Source organism: Arvicola amphibius, chromosome 7, assembly GCF_903992535.2.
Source record: "Arvicola amphibius chromosome 7, mArvAmp1.2, whole genome shotgun sequence".
In the NCBI taxonomy this organism is placed as follows: domain Eukaryota; kingdom Metazoa; phylum Chordata; class Mammalia; order Rodentia; family Cricetidae; genus Arvicola; species Arvicola amphibius.
Window position 1 is genome coordinate 52806637 of NC_052053.1, and position 20680 is coordinate 52827316.

Sequence of the window (20680 nt, forward strand, 5' to 3'; positions counted from 1 at the left end):
GCCACAAAACCACGCCACAGGTCTCCAAAGGAGGCTGGTCCCGGGCAGGGAGTCACACAACTGGCAAGAGACAGAGACATGGATAGGCGCACCATGCAGAGTGAGAATGAGGTTGGATATTTATTTAGTGGGTTATGGAAGGGAAGGGGAGAGAAGGAGAAGAGCAGAGAGAGAAAGGGGGGAAGGAGGGAAGTGGGGAGAATGGAAAGAAGCAGAAGCTGCCTCCTTGGGGAAGAGACTCTTGAATTCTCGGCGGATTCTCATGACTGCTTCCTACTTATTTGTGGGCATCGTCTTGGCGGTGGGGAGGGGAACCTGAGAAGGTTGGTTGCTGGTCACATCCTGGCATAGCTGGTCTCTTTGTTCCTGTCCAGTGTTTGTGGTATGGAAATGTCTGGTGTCTCTTACACCTGTTTAAGGTATTGGCAGAACAGAGGACAAAGGTAAGTTAAGGAAAAAAAACTTTTAGGATCTGCCACCCTAGTGGCTTTGGGTGCTGCTGTGTGTCACACAAGATACCTTTTTGTCCAGTCAACTCCACCCACAAAATGCTCATTGCAATGAGCTTTTGGTCCAGTTCAAGGCTTATGCCATTAGGGATCATCACTGGACCCTCTCTTGAAGTGTCTCTCCGCTATCCAGCTGTTGCTCTGAATCATGGAGGTCAGGCGGTTATTCTTCCACAGTACTAGTCCCTTCACGCTCCAGCAGGTCAGAGATGGGGTAGATGTTAAGGTGGGCCAACCCAAGGCTCAAGATGTGGGGCAGGGCTAGGTGGTATTGGTCCCTTCAGGTGAGGGGCAGAGTCAGCTCTCCTAGGCCCATGCCATTGGGGCCAGCTCCCCTGGCTGGTCTTGAATTCCTGGGTTAACCACCTCCACCTCTGAGTAGCTGCAACTACCAGATTACATGGCCAATGCTCTATTGGCCATTTACATATCTTCCTTGAGAAATGTCAATTGAATTTTTTTGCTTGGTTTTGAATTGTTTCTTGCGGGGTAGGTGGTGGTGGCACATGCCTTTAATCCCAGCACTCAGGAGGCAGAGGCAGACAGACCTGTGAGTTTGAAGTTAGCCTGATCTACAGAGCGAGTTTCAGGACAGCCAGGACTACACGGAGAAACCCTGCATTGAAAAACAAAACAAAACAAATTAATTTCTCAGATTCTTGCTATTGTAGTTCACACGTTTTCCCCATTTTTTTTTTTTTTTTTGAGATAGATAGGATTTCTCTGTGTAGCTTTGGAGCCTGTCCTGGAACTTGCTATGTAGACCAGGCTGGCCTCGAACTTGCAGAGATCCATCTGTCTCTGCCTCCCAAGTGCTGGGATTGAAGGCGTGTGCCACCACCACCCACCCCATTTTCCCCACTTTTAATTAAATTTTTTCTCATATATTTCGATCATTAATCTCTTACTAGATGATGGGGTATCTCCTCCCACTTCTACAGCAATTCTAACAGTGTTGCTGAGAATGTGCAGCTTCTTTGGCTGTAGTCAATGTCATCAGTGACTATGTACTATACTATTTTTTACTCATATGGGCCAGTGAGATGGCTCTGCCAGTCTAATGACTTGAGTTCCATTCCTAGAATGCACACGTTGGAAGGAGAGAACTGACTCCTCTTGTTCTTTGTCCTGTGACCTCTATACACTCCCTTTGACACATATACATACACAATGACTATGGATGCTTTAGTGGCCTGGGGTCCATGTTTCTGTGGCAAGACAGATTTTAGGGCTCTTGGTGAAAGGACTCAGGGGTCAGTCCTGTTCTAAGTTTTCACAGACTGTAAGGCAAGTTCAGATGCAGGAGGGTGGGGTGATACAGACAAGCCAAGGATGTTTCTGTGGAAGGAGTATCATGAAAGTTCAATTACCAAGGTTGCTCCTCTGGATTAAAGCTCTTGTACCCTGCAGTCAGGGTGACATATTGGTGTAGGCCTTGAAGGGAAATAGCTTCTTCATTAGATATGTCTATTTCTTGAGGGGCAAGGCTCTACGCAGCTCAAAAACACGTCATTCACTGTTTGGCTGGGCCTGGGTTCCAAACGGTCAAGTGTATAGGCTGCAGCAACAAGGGGACAGATGGAGTGCTTCTCAGGCAGTTATGGAAGGAGACCGGTGATGGCGTGCCTGGGAAACGGCACGTGGCCCTGCGCGAGCGAGCACGGGTCTCAGAACAGAGCTACTGCTCACCCCACCACGGGATGTACTCCAGCTTGTTTCCTAACGCAGGGCTGTGGAACCTGGGGCTCAGGACCAGGAATGGGGCACATACAGTTTCTCAGCGATGTGGAGCACAGGGCTGCTCACTGGTGGTGGCCATGGGAGTACGGAGAACTCCAAGTGGGTCTGTAGACCAGTTTGCAGAGGTTTGAGAGACGTGCCAACATTTCCCGTCTCTTTGGGGTTCACTGGCAGATACGGCTATTGGTCACTCCAGAGACAAGGCATGCATCTATGCCTACGCTGCCTTTACACCTGGCCATTTTGTTGGTGTCTGTTGTGTCCTCGAGCCTTCTCCGGGCTGTTTTAGTTTGTGGAAGTCATACTCTCTCACACACATTTGCTTATTAAGTGCAAAATAGTAACTTACAGCTCTTATTAACATCTGAAAAGAAAGCACAGAAGCAGATTGAGAACCAGGTGGTGGTGCCTGCCTTTAAACCCAGTGCTCAGGAGACAGAGGCAGGTGGCTTTCTGATTTTTAGGCCAGCCTGGTCTACAGAGTGAGATCCAGGAGAGCCAGGGCTATTCAGAGAAACCTTGTTTTAAAAAAAGAAAAAAGAAAAGCCAGAATGAGAATACAGGCCATATACAGGAGAACAGGCCCTCCTCTGAATCTTGTGGTTAAATAATTAAGTCAGGGACTGGAGAGATGGGTCAGAGGTTAAGAGCACTGGCTGCTCTTCCAGAGGTCCCAAGTTCAATTCCCAGCAACCACATGGTGGCTCACAACCAACTATAACGAAATCTGGTGCTCTCTTTTGGCCTGCAGGCAGAACACTGTATATACAATAAATTAATAAATAAAAAAAACCAAAAAACAAGTCAACATCATGACTGAGGATTGTGGTTGGCGGGGTGGGGAGTTACCATTCAATGGGTATGAAACTCTAGTTTTATAGGTAAACAGTCTTGGAGATGAATGGCTATAATCACCGTATGATATCTGTACATATGACACTAAAAAGTACACTTACAATGGTTATGTATTTCACCATGTGATATACTTATCTGAGTTTGAGGCCAGCTACAGAGTGAGTTCAAGGACAGCAAAAGACACTCTGAATATTTCATGCCAGGAAATATCTGGCTGTGTCCTAATTTGTGATATGGGCAGTAGAGAAACGGCCAGTATGGGAAAAGGCAACTCAGAGACACCAGAGGAGAAATGATGAACTGGACTAGGATTCCAGTCACTTAAGAACCATGTCACAGGAAGGGATGAGCTATCAATCTCAACACAGCCTAAAAGGAACACTTCCTGGTTCTGAACTTCCTGGTTGGTCACTGCCAAGCTCAGGCAGAAACCTCTGGACAACTGATTTTTGTGTGTAGAGCACTTTACTATATATAGACAGTATCACTAGAAAACAGGCGAGGGAGAACCATCTGGAGGCCAGTGAGACAGCATCAGTTTGTGCACTGTCTTCTCCATAGAACTCCCATGGATCAGAGAAATCACTCCAAGCCCTTCATAAGACGACCCACAGCAAGACAACAGTTCTCCTCCCTCCCCGGTAACATAACATGGTAAAATTGACAAACAGCAAAAGTACCAATCCCAAACAATTTTTAGAGATTTTTCATTTTCAATGGAAAAGTCACCAAGAAATCTTATTAAAACTATTTATTCCTTGTGTACAAATAATACAATTCAATGATTCCAAATGACTTATTTTTCAGGGACTACCCAAGATACACAAGATTCTGAGGTGGAATCAGATAAGGAAAAAGAAAGGTGCTGAAAAGAAATCAGTCATTTTGGCTTCGTTTTATTTTTAAATGAGGTCACGAGTGTGCCTGTGGAAACTCGGTGAGAAAACAAACCTCTGACCTTGCAGCAGGGACAACCAGAGGCCCGGGAAAGCGCTGGTGCTCACAGCCACGCCACCGCCTGGTCCACAGGGCGCTGACACAGGAATGGCACTGCTGATGTGAGCTGCCCCAGACACTCCATGGGAGCTCTGGATGAGGGAAGCCCTGCTCTCTAAAACATGGATGGAATCATACGCCTTGAGATATTCTGGTCAAAACATGGTCTTGTGTCCTAACTGAAAGAAATCAATCAGCTCCTTCCACTGCTGTCGTGGCAGCAGGTTTTACATAGTACGGACCTTCACTTAGGTAGGTTCTGAGTCTTAAATAATTGGAGTTCCCAAAGATCTCTGCAACTGTCTTGGAATTGGCAAGTGCTTTAACCAGTTCATATTTGGCATCCTTAGAAGCTTTGTCATGTTCCACAGAACGGTCCATCACAAATTCCACAAAACCTGGACTGTTAAACATAAGTTTCTGAGCCCAGGGCTGGTTTGCAATAGCCTGAAATGAAAGATGGAAGAGAACAGTTACTTCATCTGGGCCTTAAGGTGCGCCTGTGAGCAGAACACAGCGCGTAGAAACACACGTGGCAGCACAGACTTCAATGACACCACCCTTTGTCCAAGTAAACCAGTTCCCAAGAAACATTTTAAATAATTTTATATACTAAAAGTTTTGTATACAAAGATGTTTATCACACTGTGGAAGTTATAACTATTTAATAATGGGCCCAGATAGGTAAACTATGGTTCATTACGACTTAATTATTTAAAAGGAGCCTAACAGCTTGAGTAAATCTACCACGTGGAAGACGCAGAGTGGTGGTTCTCACCTTCCTAACACTGTGGCCCTGTACTACACAGCTCCTCATGCTGTTCTGACCCCAGCCATAATATTACTTTGTTGTTACTTCATAACTGTAATTTTGCTACTGTTATGAATCATAATTCAAATATTTCTGGAGACAGAGATTTGCCAAAGAGGTAGTGACCCACAGGCTGAGAACCGCTGACACAGGTCCAGCACCTCTAGACAACACTGAAATGGCACCAGAGCAGAGCAAAGCCAGAGGAGACAACGGGCTTCAGGGACACTCTCGAGATGGGGTTTCCCTGTGTAGACCAGGCTGGCCTGCCTGCTGGGTGCCAATGGAATGGCCTCTCTTAAGCCAGATGCATTCTAAACCAGTCTAAGAGAGTCTGATCTGGACTGATGTAGGAGGACCGTCAGTACCAGCCTGTAAACCTGCGTTCCCGACCGTCAGACTGAGGAACGAGGACGTTGAGTGGGGATGAGCAGAGGTAAGGAGCACACTAAGCACTTTCCCTCTGGAAACACTGCACTCCACGAGTCAATGCTAAAACCAAGACGGAATGCGAGCACACAACTTTGTGAACTGAAATCTCCTATTTTTCAGTCTTTTTCAAATTTTAAAATAATAAGTCAGCAACCTACATGTTTATCGAAAGCTCATTATTACATTTAGTATGCTTAAAGCCTCATTTCTTCCTCAGGCTGGCAGCATGAGCCACCCACCCTCACCAAATCAGGGTCCGAAGAGCAAGAACTAAGGTCATGAGACATCAGTGCAAATGGCTGGTTCAAAGGTGAGGCGTCCTGAAGCACTTTTAAAGTCTTATTGTTTTAGACCTAAATTGGCAGTCTCAAAGACGACAGGAACACCTGTGTTAAGACATGCTTTAGGAAGTCTTCCTCTCTCATTTCCTCCTAGCATGGCCTAGTGTGTGTCCTGGATCCTGTGATAAGACCACTAATGTGATTATATCAGCCAGGACAACTGGCACAGTGCTAAGTGCTGGGGCTAAGAGGGTCAACACAGGAAGGAGTTAATGCACATTTCAACAGGTGTAGTACCTCAGCTGTAATTTTATAGCCAACTTTCTAATTATATTTATGGTCTGGCTCCCTCTACAGAATGGAAGTTCAGAAAAGGCTCAACATCTAGCAGGTAGGGGAAACTCAGCATCTGCTGAAGGAATGTATCACATATGAGAACGGGACCCACTCAGCTCCACTGCAGACTCAGGCAGTGTGCTGGTGCTACCCCTGATAAATAAGCAGTGCTGAGGTCAGAAAGCACAGCAAAGGTCAGAGGTAAGAAACTGGCAAACAGGCATCACCGTGCACTAAGTGCCAGAAGGGACAGCAGAAATTAAGGCTCAGGAATGAAGCTGAGCACAAACTGGAGGAGCTGGGGTAATCTGTGATCCAACAGCAGCTGGTTCAACCTTGAACAGCCCTGGATCTCTTTTACTGACAAATTGCTGACACATGTTTCTCCCCCACTGGCCCCCGCAGTAGCAGTAGCGCAGAAACTGTTGTGTGCGCACACAGTGGCGAGCTCACTCTGCGTGCTCTGGGTCGAGCTGGCAGTCACATAAGGACTTGCAGACAAGAGAATACCTACTGTGAACACTTTCAAGGCAGCACAGTGTAGTTCAGGAAAGGGCTGGTTACTGATGCCACGAAAGAGTTCCAGGGAGTCTCGTGATAAGGAGGAAAACCAGGATTCCGCCATCCTCAGGAAGTCATCAGTCTGCTGTTCGGGCTATGGGACAGAGAGGGAAACGCTCACGACAAGGCCAGCACACCCGGAGAAAGGCTAGCAGCTACAGCGCAGAGACTGGTGTGAACAGCACCAGAGAGCCTCCTGTGCGGAGCTCACCCCAAACCCACTTCTGCTGGAGGGGATGGAGTTCTCTCCAGGGTCTTTAGTTCTACTGTTCCACTCCACACTTAGAACGTTAGTAATCAGGCCCTTGAGATGGCTCAGCGGGTAAAAGCACTTCCTGTGTAAGTTTGATGGCCTCAGTTCAATCCCTGGATTTTATTTAAAAGTAGGAAGAGAAAATATTGACTTCGCAAAGTTGTCCCCTCACCTCCACATGTGTACTATGGCATGTGAACCCATACAGACACAACTCTCCCCACCCCTCCTTTTCTCATACACAACAATAAATAAAAGTTAGGAGGTGAGGAGAGGGTTATGGGTAAGCTAACCAGAACTAAAGAAGTCCCCCCTCCCATTTTAATGGAATTTGAACAGCGGTATCCTGCATGAGTGGACAATGCTGTTCCCAGAAGCAATGGGTTATTGAATGAAAGCCTCAGGGACTCTTTACAAGTTAACTGGGAGGTCCCAGAAAGCGCCTCCCCAATTAAAACAGGTATGCCCATTGCTCTTGGTTGCCCACCATAACTAAATGGTAACCCTCTTCCCAAAGACACTCAGACTTTGTTGGCAAGACACAGAGAAACCAATGACTAGGAATTCTGCCTCAGCCGGCTAGCTTCTATGGTACCAGAAAGCACTATGCAGGCTTCCAGGGAGAAGAGACATCAGTGTTCTCCAGTGCTGGCCCTGTGTGTTACAATTGACTTTCAATGAAGGACGTGTCCCTGGTGCAGAGTGCAATGCTAGGATGTGAATGACCACCTCTGACTAAACCCGAGGACTGCTTCACGAGGAAGAACTCATGCTCGGTACTGTAAATCTTGTCAAAAAGCCATAGCTGGGGGCTGGAGAGATGACTCAGAGGTTACGAGCACCAGATGCTCTTTCTGACAACCTTGTTTGGTTCTCAGCACCCACTGGGAAGCTCATAACTACTTGTAACTCCAGTTCCAGGTGATCTGATGCCTCCTTCTGGCCTCTGAGGGGATTGCAGACATGTGGTGCACAGACATACATACAAGAAAACATCCACATACACAAAATAAAGTAATTAAATAAAAAGCTCGTGGCAGAGGAAGTCATAGGTCTTAGAGGGGCAGATACTGTTGCCGTTTTGCTTCCTGGTCACATTTATACTTAAATCTGTGCTGCTTCCAACTTTGGTCAGAGATGTTTCTTTTTGCAGTAGGCGGCGGCTACCATGAATAAGTGACTTAACTGCTCAGCCTAAAGTAAGACGTCTGTATCAACCCCCAACTCGCCCATGCTCAGGGAGCACTGCAGAAGAATGCAAGCGTGATGGCGCCACTCATAAACTCCTAGCAGGGGTGGCTGTCTGTTGTCTGCACAAGTTTAAGTCAGCCAAAATCTCACTAGAGATGAGGAAGAGCTATAGCAGTTGACACAGCTAGGGAAAGGACAGTCTTTGCAAGTGTGGCTATGACCTCATAGCCTTGTGCACATGGATTGGATTCAGTAGTTATGAAAGAAAGGAAGAAGACAGGCATGAAGTTGGGAGGAAGGCATTGGAGGAACATGGAAGGGATGTTGAAGAGGAGTGGATAAATCAAAATTTATGTATACATGTATGGAACTCTTGAATAAAAATACTGCTAAAATTTTTTCATGTAATTAGTTACATAATGAAGGTTATCATCTTTTTTGTTTTTTTTGAGACAGGGTTTCTCTATATAGCCTTGGCTGTCCTGGAACTCACTATGTAAACCAGGCTGGCCTGGAGCTCAGAGACTCTCCTGCCTCTGTCTCCCTCCCAAGTTGCTGGGACTAAAGGCATGCACCACCAGGTTGTCTTAATTAACGTGAGAAGCACGACACCCATGTGAACACCCATGGCTGACTAGTGCCAAGCCGATGCATCCTCCCAAACATACCCTATTGCCCTTCAATAATTTCTCCATCTACTTACTGATAAATACAGAAGAGAAGAAACTGCATCCAAACATCTAGTTTTTAGTTCTGTGGAAGCATTCTTTGCTTGATATCCTATCCTCATGAGGAGGCGTTCAAAGCGGGTTCCTGTGAAGGATTAATGGTGACACATAACAAAACCTACCAGTTTAACCACCTCAAACACAGTTAATGCTACTAACTACACTAGGACTGCTATGCACCATCACCATCTCCAGAATGTCTTCAACAACCCAAATTCTAACTCTGTACCCATCCCTGCTTCTCTCATGCCCTGGTATCCACTCTCCACTTTCTGTTTCTATGACCTTGCCCCCCCCACCATCTGCTTACTATAATCCTGTCTGAAGTCATGCAATATCCATCTTCCATGCCTTAGCATAATGTCTTCAGACTTCCTCTGGGCTACAGCTTGTGCCACAATGTCATACTTTTACAAGTAGATGCCAACCAGTGCAATACCATTCAGGTATCCAGCAATGCACACCGGTTTCCAATTATTGAGTCGACTGATAGTGCTAGAACAGGAGTATACAGACAACTGCTTGAGCCTGTGCTTTCCATACTGCTTAGTTTATGTCTAGAAGTAGAATTGCTGGCTCATGTTAATTCTATGTTTAATTTTCCAGGGAACTTCCATACTGTTTTCCATAGCAATTGCACCATTTCATAGTCTCATCAGAATACATGGGAGTTTTTCAATTTCTGAACAATTTATTATGCTTTCTTAATTAAAAAAAATGACTATCCTAATAGGTGTGAAGTGCAAAGGGCAATTTATTCTTTCATGCATTGTGATTACCCATCTAAAACACACAAAAAGGGATGTGTTCAGAGACCATGTGATAGAGCCAAACACAGCATTCTACTTGCTACGCAGGGTGAGCATGGCGTACAGGAGTGGATCAAAGGCCCGGGTCTGCACAAGCTCAGGAAGTCTGCATTTCTGCTCTGGGAAGGACAATAGCCGCTCCATGCAGGACTGAGAAGTGGATGCCACAGGGAACGCAGTTAAGAACCACAAAGGACACTGCAGGGGCTGTGCGTGCAGTGCATCAATTTTCAACATGTAATTCGCAAGAGTGTTAAATAGTGCTGTTTCCTGTACTAGAATTTGTTGTGCAAGTAGACAGTCAAGGATATTCCCTACATGCATCTTTCTTAACATAAGCTCTTGGCGCACACTTTTCCTTCCCGCCTGTCTACCCTGAAGAAGCTGCTGCTGCGCTCTTGTGGAGATGAGGAGAGTGAGGCCGAGGGGACGACGGAGTGAAATCCACACAGCTTCCAGCAGCCATGGGACTGGGACCTGACACGAGCTACACCATAAAAAGCAGTCAAGGACGATGGTTAACAGTAAACGCTGTGTGGTCCCTGTTGTGTGAAGCAACCTAAATCTAGCAAGGAGTAAAAGCCACAGCTTTGCAGGTGCAATCCTGAGACTCAGAGAGGAGTGCACACCAGGGTAAAGATTATACAAGCCTATACAAGTAGTCTCTTAACAGTTAACCGTCAGCAGATGGACCTGTGCCCTGAATCCCGGCCAGAAGTGAAAATACATCTTACAAAAGCCAAGGTAAGTCATACCAACCTGTCTTCTGTAAAACCTGCTTGCCTTCAACACTGGATCCCAGAATTCCAACAGTGTCCACGGCTACACCAATCATGGTGGGGTCCTGACTGTCTGCCATTTCAAACACTTTCTCCAGAAAGACAGGGTAGCGCTCACAGATCTGCTGAGGACTATCCATGACGGCCAGGTTTCCAAAAAACTTCACAAATCCTAAATATATTCATAACAGAATAATTAACACTAACAGAGGGGTAAGACAGCACAAATTGGGGACCATATTTCCACAGGAATATTAATAAACTGCAGGCCAGAAAGGAGACAGACAAGCACTGTGCTGCCTGCAGAACAGTCAATAAGGAGGCTGAAAGACCCATAAGATGTATGCTTCTGAGAGGCAGAGGTAGAGGAGCATCTGTTAGCTTGAGGCTAGCCTGGTCTATACAGTGAATTACAGTCAGGAGGGGCGAGAGAGGGAAAGCAAGGAAGAGAGAGACAGAGGGGGAGAGAGGGAGAGAGGGAGAAGAGACAGAAAGAAAGGACGAGAGAGACAGAGATGGGAAAAGGAAGAGAAGAAAGGGAGAGACAGATTGAGAGGAAAAGAGACCACGTAAAGACCAATGATAGGAAGGAAAGCTTGAAGACATTATTGAAAGAAACTGTTAACCAGGAGACCCCTGAAGGGGCATAAACCTTCAGTTACTACAAGTGCTGATGAAAGACGAATCAGCTTCTCCTGGAATAAAATGGGTGGCATGAATCCTCCTCTGTCATCTCACCCCAGAGACTCCATGGATCTGGTACACACAGTCAATGTCATTACTGCTATTTTGATTTACTTCTCACTCAACTTTTTTTTTTCTTTTGTGTAGCCCTGGCTGTCCCAGATCTCACTCTGTAGACCAGGCTGGCATCAAACTCACAGAGATCCTCCTGCCTCTGCTTCCCGAGTGCTGGGATTACAGGCATGCTCTACCACTGCCTGTTCCTTTGCTGATTTTTAACTGGGCTGTTTTCTTGCCACCAACCGTTTGTGTCTCTTATATTCTGGACGATTCTTTCCTAGTTTGCAAATACTCCTCTAATCCCAGACTGAATCTCACTCTGGTGAATGGCTCCTTGTCTGAGCAGATGCTTTGATACAATGACCAAGACCATCTTGGCCCAGACCAGCCTGAAGCTTTCCCCACTACATTTCTGGCAGCAGCTTCAGTTTTTTGTTTTTTTTTTTTCGAGACAGCGTTTCTCTGTGGCTTTGGAGCCTGTCCTGGAACTAGCTCTTGTAGACCAGGCTGGTCTCGAACTCACAGAGATCCGCCTGCCTCTGCCTCCCGAGTGCTGGGATTAAAGGCGTGCGCCACCACCGCCCGGCAGCAGCTTCAGTTTTATACCTTGTTTTTAAGTCTTAATTATACTGTGTTGAGTTCTATGATGTGAGATGAGGGTTCAATTTCATTCTTCATTTAAATACCCAGTTTTGCCTTTTAGCATCACTTACTGAGAACAATTTACTCTCCACTGTATGTTTTGGGCATGGGTCGTGAATACATGCATTTACTTGAGCCCTCCATTCTGTCCTATTAGTCTGTGTGTCTTTCCAGGAGTAAGATGGTGTTTCAATCACCAAGTGCTATTTTTTCTGAAGTTATCACAATGGGAGTGTTTCCTTGAGCTCTCTTGGACAATTCCTTAGTGGAGAAGGCTACTAATTTTGTAGCTGTTGATCCTACAACTTCACTTAATCATTTCTTAGCTGTGACAATCTCTTGGAGTCTATGAAGCATCCTGCATGAAAGATCATAATTTGGGAGTCCTCTCTGTGTGCTGTGACTACCATTAACAAATAAAGAAACTGCTTTGGTCCTATAGCAAGGCAGAACTTAGGTAGGCAGGGAAAGCTAAGTTGAATGCTGGGAGAAAGAAGGGCAGAGGCAGTAGAAGCCATGGAGTCAGACATGCTGAAACTTTGCTGGTAAGCCACTGCCACGTGGCGATACACAAATTAATAGAAATGGGTTAGATTAATATGTAAGAGTTAGCCAATAAGAAGCTAGAGCTAATGGGCCAAGCAGTGATTTAATTAATACAGTTTCTGTGTGATTATTTTGGGTCTAAGATAGCTGGGCAGCAGGGAACCAACAAGCAGTCTCCCACTACAAGATCATGCTGTCCACACACCTATAAACAGGAACAATTTCCTATCTTCCTCCTAGATTTAGAAGCCTTTTATTTTTCCCCTTTCCAACACGTTTAGAATTTCCCACACTGCACTGAACAGAAATGGTAAGAGACCTCTGGTCCTTATCTTAAAGGAAAGGTTTTCAACTCTGCACTTGAGCAAACCATCAGCTACAGACTTGTCTCGCATGGCCTGTACTGTGCTAAGATGCATTTCTTCTTTAACACTAATTGAATTGTCAAGCTAAAAAGATGTTGAATTTTTTTTTGCATTTTTATATCTGCTGGCATGTTTTTTGTCCTTCATTTTAGTACCCTGGTGTATATCCTATTGAACAACGTGGATTTACTGAATCACTCAACGGTGACCCACCACTGATGGTTGAAGATGTCTTGCGCTGGAAGCAGCACTAGGAAGGGTAACCTCTGCCCTTCAGAAGCCCATGTAACTCAGCTGCTCTCACCTGGCAAATAGAAGCCAGAGAAAGGGTCTGAATCCGCTCCAACAATTATATTAGATATCTGATCAATGACTCCTTCCTGAGCAAGGTATTGTCGTCCATGATGGGTATATGCTAGTGACGTCACCATTTCTATACAGGTGGCTCTGAAATCAAAAAGGACAAAAATGAAGAGCATTTTAAAACTGCTTTCACATTGGTTATATTTTATTTATACCTCACATCTGAAAGGCCCTTTCATGTCCTGGTGCCCTGTTCAGAAGACAACACAAGAACTACACTATTTCCTAATGTGTTTGGAATCACGTGTTACTATGGCGTTCAGAACTGAGGCCTGACCTTCTCTGTAACAGAGCAGTAACAGACTAAAGCAAGAGCACACTCGGCCAGGGACATAGGAAAATAGCTACAACATCTTGCAGGGCTTTGCCAAACTCATTATATTATGATATAACGAGTGATTTCCTAAAATGCTTCCTGAAGATAAACAGCAGTACTGAGACTGCAAACTCTGTACAGTCTCCAACAGCACAAACCACACTAAGCTCACAGTTGCTTTCTGGCCCTCCAAAACAGGGCATTTCTGGCTAAGAACTTTGAGTCTACATACCTGACCAGCACGTCCTCACCCGTCAGCTCTCTCAGAAGCTGGGTCACCAACCCACTTGTGGCACAGTAGTTTAAGGATTCTGATGACACAGAAGAAATCTCTACAATTAGCTAAAAGAACCGAGAGAAAAAAATGTCAAAACTACCCAAATCTGTTAGATCTCATTTTCAGTTAAATGCAGAACTATGTACTACATATGTAATTAAATTCTTATTCACAATATGTTTCTAAGAAAACTTTACTGAACATAAAACAAATTACTATGGTAGAGAAATAGTCCATTGCATCTAGATATATGTCTAATTCTACCAAGAAACCATTAATCAGGGCATAAAAGCTTATAGCATCAACAAACACAAAAATGGGTCTTTCAAATGGTACACACACACACTCTCAGTAGAAGAGCACTTGCCTAATATGTACAAGGCCTGTATCTAAGCACTGCAAAACAAAACAGCAAAATGTATCCATACATCTGTCTGTCACATCTTCATTTGAGGAGCATGTTCTGAAGCTTAATGAAAGACAAAGGATACTGAGCGGTTATAAGCAGAAGTGGTAAAATCAGGAATTTGTTTTTTACATCTTTATTTAGTTATTTATTTTGTGTATGAGGGGAGGTGGGGACCAGAAGACAACTTGTGAGAGTTGGCTCTCTCCTTCTGCCATAAGGATCTGGAGACCAAATTTCAGGGCATCAGGCTTGGCAGCAAGTGACTACTCATCAAGCCATTTCCCTGGCCCAAAGATCAGTCCTATGTGTGCTACAAACATTATGCTGTATACCACAAATACACATGACTTAGTGTATCAATTAAAATATAAACTTGGGGAAAACAGTACTGATTGTACTTAAGAGAAACTAGGGATGAGAAAAATGAAGGGAAATTCATTTGGATGCAAATACAGTCGTGCAGAAAGTGGTACTGGTAGGTTGGGCTAGGGTGGTGGCAGCTACGCCAGCGAGGGAGAAAGACACAACGTAAGTGAAAGTAACGTGATAGGGTGTGTAACCTGTGACCGGGAAAACAAGCCTCTGCGAAGACGGCACAGACCAGGAATTCAGAAAGCACGAATGTGGGGGCAACAGTAAGTAAGGAGCTACATGAAGGCTGAAGTCTTAACTCGGAAGAGAGGTATGGGCTGCAGTTCATGCACGAGCATCTCCTTACACAGGTGGAGACTGAAATCATGAGAATGAATTTGCGTGAGCATAGTATGAGCATGAAAGCGGGGGATGGGACCTCACAATCTCCGCAATGAAAACTTCAGTAAGGAATAATGAGCTAGGATGCAGAGAAAACAGACAAGGGAAAACTAGAGCTGGTGAGGGAATTAGATTATAAACGGCTTCATTTTAGATGTAGTACTTACTTATGTGTGTGAACGTGGGACAACTACTTCTTCAACAGTGACATTAATACATACAACATTTACTATATTAATCAATGACACAGGGGCTAAGACAGTTTGGTCACTAAAGTGCTAACATACAAGCAACGACATGTAATTATATTCCAATGCTGGGTAGGCAAAGACAGGCAGGTCCCTGGAGCTCACCGGCCAGGTGGCTTAGTCTAATCAGTGGATTCCAGGCCCATGAGGCCCCATCTTAAAGAACAAGGTAGAGCTGGGGAATTACAGACTGACCTCTGGCCCCCACACGCACACATCTACACACCAAGTGTAAACACACAAAAGGAATTAAGGACAGTGTGAGGATTTTAGCAGTGTTCAACAGAAAACTGGCGGAAAGAGCCAATTTTGCCCACTGCAGTACCGACAGTTTTTCACTGGAGTCTTGTTAAAAGTAATACTTACACTGTAAGTATGTCTGTGACCATCTCACACATTGGGCTGCGAATGCATCTCGATATTGTGAGCACCATATCATACAGGATCTAATGCAGACTATATACTGTATGCAAATGAGCCACTTTGTCTTCCTTTGTAATTTACTGCAGTTTTGAAAGCATTAGAAAGGAAGCCTTTGGTTTACCTCATATGCCCTGTATCGGACGACATCATTTGTTTTCATTACATTTTTCAAATCATCCAGCAAATTACTTTCAAATAAAGCTTCCAGTCCAGCTTGGGTTAGTGATATTCTTGACAGGGATTTGATAGCCTTATATGGAAAGAAAATATTTCTTGTCAGAAAAGTACAGAATATTTATAGCTACTTCCTACACCTGATATGAAAATTAGCATATAAAATACCTAATCTAACAGGTATTCACATTTTAGCTACTGTTATTTATAACTGGAAAACACTGAGCAACCAAATGTAAGTCTGATAGACAATGGAGATGTGTCTTAGGAGTGCCCTGCTATGTGTCTGACACCAGACTGCAGATTCAATTCTACCTTAATCCTATAAAATCATCCACTAACCCTTCTCTGCTGATTTTAGGACACCATGCCTCGCACAGTTGGCTGAGGGTGTTCTAGCAAACTCACCACTTTGGCAACAGATAAATTCTCTCCACCAATGCAATAAACAATCTGTTTTAACAGTTCTACATTGTTCAGAATCTCAGTAACAGCTTCAGAATTTTCAACAATTCTTCCAATCTGAAAGAAAACAAAACAAACAAGCAGAGAGACACTTTTTCCATGGAGAACATGTTTACAAGTAGTTATTACAGCTACTATACAAATCACTACAAATACACAAGGATCCAAATTCATTAAAGCCAAACACAAATAGGGTACAGTCATGCTTTTCAATGGAAAGGAACAATAAATAGTGGGTAAAGAGAAGAGACAGGTGAATCAAAACAATATGAATCCTAATATGTTAACTTTTAGTTGCACAAATCTTGTATAGATTACTTTGAGTTTAATTTTTAAATTAAGTAATACAAAATATGAGTACAATTTTTAATTCTAGGGCAGTAAGAAGATCAAATGAAGATGGGCAAGCATCTGCCATAGTTTCTGGCATACATATGGACAATGAATAAACAGCACCCAACTGAGTACACATGTACACATGCAGAGAAGAAGAGAAGGCTGTGGACCATCTACTGGGTAACCAGCTGTGTACCTATGACCCCAGCAGCACTTCACACAAATGCAATGATGGTTTGGCTGCTGTGATAAGAGTTATTATCTTAACGCATTGGCTTTTTGAACTTTACACTTAGTTCATGCTTCTTCAAAACAAAATAATGTCTCTAAGTAATTTTTAAATACCTAAAAATCATTTTCTTCAGACTAAGCACGCCTTAAAGAAAAAACAACAGGTGTGTCTTGTTAACTCAAGCAGCAATGGCGTGACACCCGGCATTTGATGAACAGCTGACAGCGAACGACTACTAAAATTCCATACCTGGGACAGAGTGAGGGATTTTACAGAATCATCTGGGTGAGTCAGTCCCCTCTGTAGGTCAATCCTGAGGTTCCTGGCCAAGTGAACTGGCTCCACAGCTTGGAGCAACCTCTCCAGAATGGATACACACAAAGCGGTCTGTTCCCTAAAGGAGACACCACAGAGCTTATCCACATCATGTCAGACTGGACACAACCACCGAACACCTAAAACTTGGCGCCATGACAATTTCTTCCTAAAGATTTTTTTCAAGGTAGCAGATTCTAATCACGCATTAGACATTTTGTATGTATCTATTATCTACAATGCCTGTGTTGGGGCTACAGAGACAGATAGAACATATGGTCGAGCCTCGGAAAGCTCACTCTGATAGAACACACACACACACACACACACACACACACACACACACACACACACAAAGATAGATTACAGACAAATGCTGTAAGCTAGGGATAGAAGCTGTGGGAGATCAAAAATAAGTTTGCAAGGTATGGATAAGGCTTCCAGGGGCAGCAATGCCAAACTAAGTTTTATGAAAAACAGAACAAATGATTTAGACAGGTGTTTCAAGCAGGGGAAGTAGCTCCATAAAGAAAGCAGAGAAATAAGCCACTGTATTAAAACTTGAGAGGAACCTCATGGAGCATATCATGACTGGTCAGAACTGGGGGGAGGTGGTAAATGGGTGAGGTGAATGGTAAGAAAGGAAACTAAACGTGCACAGAGTCTCTTATGCCATCCTTGAAATGTAGGCTTTTTCCAGAGAAGCAATGCCAAGTGGTCAAGTGGCTTTATGCAGAGAATTAACATAATGACATTTAGCTTACAGAAATCTCTTGGGGGCCGGGGATGGAACTCCGTGGCAGAACACATGCTTAGCATGTACAACGCCTCGGTCCAATCCCTAATGCCAAGGAGGCAGAAAGAACAAAGGAATGCATGAAGAAGGAAGAGAGAGAGCCACTTTGTAGCATGTTAGATTGCGGGAGGTGAGGAAGGAGTGAACCAGTGACGCAGCAGCCAAGATGGAGAAGAGGGAAAGCTACCAGGGAGTAGACCAATCCAAGCAGTTGACTGCTCACTGTAGGTACAGCTCTTGTTGAAAAGATCAATTTACTTGTCTTTTAATAGGCAATATAAATTAATGGGCTAATCTATGTCTGATGCCAGTACAGAATTAAACTGGCCTAACTTTCTTAGATTGTGACAATACAAATCAAAAGCCATAAAAGCAAGCACGAGGGCTTGGGCGATGGCTCGGGAAGAAAGAGGACCTGAGTTCAGCCTTCCGCCGAGGCTCTGAGCTGGGATTCCCAGAACCCACAGAAGTTGGATGACTCAGTGGAAGGACTTGCCAAGCAAGGCCTGATGACTCGCAGAATCCATGGGAAAAGCTGGATATAGCACTATGCACCTGACAGGGCAAGATGATCATGGGCCAGCTAGCCTGGAGCAGAGGTTCTCAACCTGTGGGTTGTGACCCCTTAGAAAAACATATGAGATGTTTATATTACGATTCACAACAGCAGCTAAATTACAGTTATGAAACAGCAACAAAAACAATTTTATGGATGGGCGTCACCACAACAGGAGAAACTGTATTACAGGGTCGTAGCATTAGGAAGGTTGGGAACCACTGGACTGGATGGTGGTGGCAGAAAAAAAGACTGTCTTGTCTCAACAGTAGGAAGGTGAGAATGGACTCCTTGAAGGCATACACACACACATACACACACACACACACACACACACACACACACACACACACACACACACACACACGTGCAGTGTCTCATAAAAGAAACTTAAAAAGTAGTGATGGGTTAAACTGTATTGTGTATAAACATATAAGGGTCCTATGTGACCCTTAGCTGCCAAACAAGCCAGAGGTGGTGAACTCAGAATGGTTCTTGTCTGACTTCTATGGTGTGTATCAGTAATCTTAGGTGTTAATTACTCCCTCACAGTGTAAGGTCAGACTTCATCAACAGAATCAGATTCCCAATCAGCAATCTCTTACATGGTCTCTCCACAATAACAGTAGTGTAAGGTGGAGGCTGCCAGAATTATCTGGACGAAAACCATTCCCACAAATTGCCTGCCACTGACAGAGAGAGCACATTCCAGCTCTAAACTGCCAGGAGACTTGCTCCCCAGACTAGCACCCCATCAAGTAGCAAACTGTCTTTTCCACTTCACTGTAAACTTTCCAACCCGCAGGGTGACTTTCCAGTCTTTTCATTTTCCATAGGAAGAGCTGGTGAGGAGCAGTGGGAGCCCTGTGAGATAGCCTGGGCTACACATTGCTCTATATAGCAAGATCCTACCGCAAAAAAACAAAACAGACAACAAAAACTGGAGCTGGGACCCCCGTTAAAAGCCACAAGCCGCATCTTGTATTCAGCATGTATTCTATGTTCAGTGCCCAGGAGATGCAGAGGAACAAAATGTGGTTCCTGTCACAGAGGACACAGAACTGAAACAAAGGAACCGTGTCCAGAATCACTGACAGAGACGATGATAACACCCACTAAGATGTCTGAGAAACAGTTGCGTGCAGTTGGAGGGATGGCCCTTCCGCAGGGCCTGCACAGAATAGGGACCAAGAAGAGGGCACACAGTTAGAAGGTACTGGTATGAACGAAATTGCAAGTCATGCCTGAGGGACATTAGTGGTGTTACATGATAGGTGGAGCAAATGACAGAAGTTACACTGGAAAGCTGATTGGACATGGAGCGGCAAGGGCCCACCGCCAGACTCTATAGTCATGATTTCCCGCTGTAGAAGAGGGTAGCCAGGGCAAGCCAGCCCAACTGACCTGACGTGTTAACTCTGGCTGCAGGGTGAGGGTTAGCCAGAAAAGGGAATAACCACTAAAACAGCAACTGTAAAGCCAACTCAACAGACCAGCAAGGGGAGTGAAAGCTTACACTGGAGAGAGAGAGAGGATAAAGGAGGGAAGAAAGCCCTGGGAAGCATCAGTGCTGACAAAAGAGCTCACTATCTTTCCAAATTAAAAAGCCACTTCTTAATTCTCACATAAAAAAATCCATTATATGATCAAATTACCAAACACAAGATGCTTTTAATTTAAAACTATAGACGCATATTAAATCAAAAGTTGTTACCCTAACAATTTAACCGCAGTTTCTCCAGATAATCCTGGGTTATGCAGTTTACTCTAGTCTGTAGGGGTATACAATGGATTATATACATTACATATATCGGGATCGTCAGCTTTGCAATTTCCTTTTTTCCCTTATTCAACATTTTCATATTCACACACAGAACTCCAATTTCTAAATAGCTGGGTAATTGCACTATTAGCTATGTCCTTAATTTGGTTGTTTCTAGTTTTTGCTGTCTCACCCATCTGTTCTGACTACCTTCTGTACACAGTACACTGTCATGCAAGGGAACAAGCATTCGTACATCGGCTGCTGAAATTAAAAGGCATGCGAGGGATCCCGCCACACTTCCAGAGGAAGATCCTATCTGAAGAGGAGAAACGTCAAGACCTAGTCAACACGCATTTGTGGGGTTTTGGCAATTGGACAACCTTCACTTTTCTCCCGCAAACCCCCGGGGCCATGCCTACCCAGCCGTCTCCCAAGCCCCGGGCTTCTCTCACCGATTGTTCCCGTTAAGCAAGGAGAAGAGCGGGCCGAGACGTAGCTCCGCCGCCTGCTCGCGAAGCTCGTGGAGCGGCACAGCGTGCACCACGGACTGCAGCGCACGCAGTTCCTCCAGCGGCGCCTCCAGCCGGGCCACCTCCCTCAGGAGCTCCACAGCCTGCGCCGCCATCTTCCTGGCGCCAGTCTGCCCGCCCACCTATCAGGATCCCGGGCCCTTC

General features: G+C 44.7%; 1 protein-coding gene across 1 annotated transcript; it reads right to left on the reverse strand.

Moving 5' to 3' along the window:
* Positions 1-3840: 3840 nt before the first annotated feature.
* On the reverse strand, positions 3841-20648 carry Psmd5 (proteasome 26S subunit, non-ATPase 5). Its single transcript, XM_038337581.1, has 10 exons — positions 20459-20648; positions 16824-16968; positions 15950-16063; positions 15489-15617; positions 13490-13599; positions 12883-13025; positions 10262-10453; positions 8669-8778; positions 6475-6615; positions 3841-4547 (listed from the first exon to the last, which is right to left on the reverse strand). Exons 1-10 carry the CDS (start codon positions 20629-20631, stop codon positions 4290-4292), a joined length of 1515 nt encoding a protein of 504 aa, XP_038193509.1. The 5' UTR covers positions 20632-20648; the 3' UTR covers positions 3841-4289.
* Between the last annotated feature and the right edge of the window lie 32 nt (positions 20649-20680).